Below are 2,566 nucleotides of genomic sequence, written 5' to 3'. Positions count from 1 at the left end.
GGGGCAGTCTTTGGCCACCATTGTTTCATCATCCGACTGGTCCTGTCCTACCTGTCTGTCGGTGAAGTGGTACTGGCAGAGCTTCTTCCACAGCAGGCGGTCCTCAGTGAGCGTCCCCAGCTCCAGACACACCTGTCCCAGGCTGAGCAGGTCCCTGCCGTCCGTGAGACGCTGCATGATGTTCAGCTGTAGGCTGGCCGGCAGCTGGGTCAGAGTCACGCCTGTACACGTGGGCTGAAGGGGAGAGACGGGACTTTACTTTACACCCCAGAGCCTCTGGGGGGAGAAGGCATGATGGCTGATGCTTACCCGCTTAATCTGGATGTTGTCCAGCTGCTGCTGCCACTGCAGGATGTTCTCCATGCGGTGCACCCAGATGTTGATGTTCCCCACCAGGACGGACTTGCCCATGTCCTGGACGAGGCTGCACAGAGAGACGTACAGCGTCTGCAGCAGCTCTTTGATGGGCCGGATGTTCTGCTGGTCGTCCAGGACTGAGAAGGGTCATTAATCAGGATTAATAATCTGGTGTTAGATGGAGAATAGACAATCAGGAGCCTCTAGATTAAAAAGTGGCTACAATCAGCCCCTCTGTGTTTAGAATGCCAGGCTCAAAGGCTCTCTACCTAAACAACCAGAGTGTTTAGCTGCAGGAAGGTTTAGTTTACATGTCGGCCTGCGGAGGAGTCTGGAGACCGTCGGCACTCGAGCTTCAGCCTCCTCCACATGTCGGCTTCTCACCCACAAACTGAGCAGAACCGTCTTAACCTTACATGGTTTGTTCAGCAGTGAAAAACAGGACGTACGTTCTGCGTGAGCTGCACTGCAGACAGAAGCTAAGATGCTAATTAGCAGGGAGGCTGCAGCTCACCTTTCTGAACGACCCGCTCCAGGATGTTCATGTAGTTCTTCTGCGCCACTCCGCTCAGCGAGGGCAGCTGGGACCTGGCGATGAGCTCCAGGAGCTGCAGCAGAAGAACAAAACAAGGACGGAAAGGAAAAAACATTAATTCCTCCCCGTCAGCTCCTGAGACTCTCTGTTCTGCTGCTGCTCCAACAAAGACACCTCCCCACAATAAATACTGACGACTGGAGGCGCTCCAGTTGGGTCCAACTCAGCCTGAAGCTGCGGTCCAAGGAGGACATGAGTCTTCAGCTCTGACAGACCTTGATCAGAGTCCCCCCCTGGGGGGGGGGGGGGCTGCTGGGAAGGTGCAGGACAACAAGCCAGACTGTCAACAAGACCAGCTGCCACCAACAATCTGTAATCATTTGACTGCTGAGCTGCTCCTCATGTCAATTAGCTGAATCATGTTCAATGTGTGTGTGTGTGTGTGTGTGTGTGCGCGTGCGTGCGTGTGCACGGTGGGTCATGGCCAGTGGATCTGTAATCCAGTGACGTCATGGAGAAACTCGTGTTAGAGCCATAAATAAATGAGGTAAGCTTCATTAGTTAGACTTTTAAGAATCTGAATGTTTCTTAAATGTTTTTCGGCTTGTTCCGCTATTTCATCAATTCATAATCAAAACGTTCGGCTCGTTTACTTGATTCAGGGGTTTTTATGCTTTTTCAGCAGCTTTTGGGATATTTATCTGCCAATTGTAACTTTTATTCAGCAATAATTTAGCTAAAGTTGCTCTTGAATCACTTTTCAACTTTTTGTGCTTTTTCCTGCCTCTCTACTAATTTCAGCTTTTTTTTTTTTTTACAACTTTTTTAGCCAATTCTTTCTGATCATTTAGATTTCTTTTAGCTAATTTTAGATTTTTTTGGTAATCTTTTCATCCTCTCTGTTCCATTTCAACTTTTTCTACACATTTCAGCCATTTTTGGGGAGTGGTGGGGCAGAGGTTAGAGAAGATGGGCCTGTGATCGGAAAGTCGCAGGGTCAACTCCCCAGACCGATAACATCAAAATGTGGGTGGAAAAGGTGGAGCACCCACGCCTCCTTCCACCCTCATTCGCCCCACTCTGGGCCCTTGAGCAAGACCCTTAACCCCCACCAGCCGCTCCCAAACAGGTCTCTCTTGACAATGAGTTCTCGTGGCTCAATGAGACTACCTGTATAAATAAAAGGTAAATAAAAAATAAAAATGTTATTTTTCTGCTGCTTTCCTCTTTTGTTTCCCTGCTTTCAACAAACGGCAGCTTCCACTCGGTCGTCTTGCACGTCAGCGTCGCTCCTGACTGATCCGTCTGATCCTCCATCTCTTAGCAGCTCGAACGTTCCGCTCCGTTTGCAGAGCAGCTGGGAGGAACAACGAGCGCTTTAGACTCCGCTGCACCTGACAGCTCACTACGCTGAGGACTTGTCGCTGCTTGGCCTTGAGGACAGAGAGCACAGCTTGTCCCGTGAGAGGAGGAAGAGACTAATCTGTGCAAGTGAACCGACCCAGAGACGGCCCATCAGATGGTCCAGACTCGTGCTACATCACTTGATTGTTATTAGCTGGAGCCAGGGCCAAAAACTGCAACACGGGCGATAAACACCACCTGAAGATGGAAAATGGTAGAAAAGAGGAGGTCGTGGGGGGGGGGGGGGGGGGAGGGGAAACTGTAGAAACC

The 2,566-nt window shown here is 50.3% G+C and overlaps 1 protein-coding gene across 1 annotated transcript in view; it reads right to left on the bottom strand.

Annotated features, from left to right (window-relative positions):
* fbxo32 (F-box protein 32) overlaps positions 1-2,566 on the bottom strand; it is a 6,322-nt gene that overhangs the window by 1,702 nt on the left and 2,054 nt on the right. The window contains exons 5-7 of the mRNA XM_037677099.1: positions 872-965; positions 310-494; positions 52-234 (exon numbers count right to left, since the gene is read on the bottom strand). Coding sequence (XP_037533027.1) covers positions 52-234; positions 310-494; positions 872-965 — 462 coding nt within the window. The remainder of the gene's footprint in view (positions 1-51; positions 235-309; positions 495-871; positions 966-2,566) is intronic.

Source organism: Nematolebias whitei, chromosome 5 (genome assembly GCF_014905685.2).
Source record: "Nematolebias whitei isolate Nwh7 chromosome 5, NemWhi1, whole genome shotgun sequence".
Taxonomy (NCBI): domain Eukaryota; kingdom Metazoa; phylum Chordata; class Actinopteri; order Cyprinodontiformes; family Rivulidae; genus Nematolebias; species Nematolebias whitei.
Note: the sequence above shows the minus strand (reverse complement) of the source record. Positions and strands in the feature narration are given on the sequence as shown.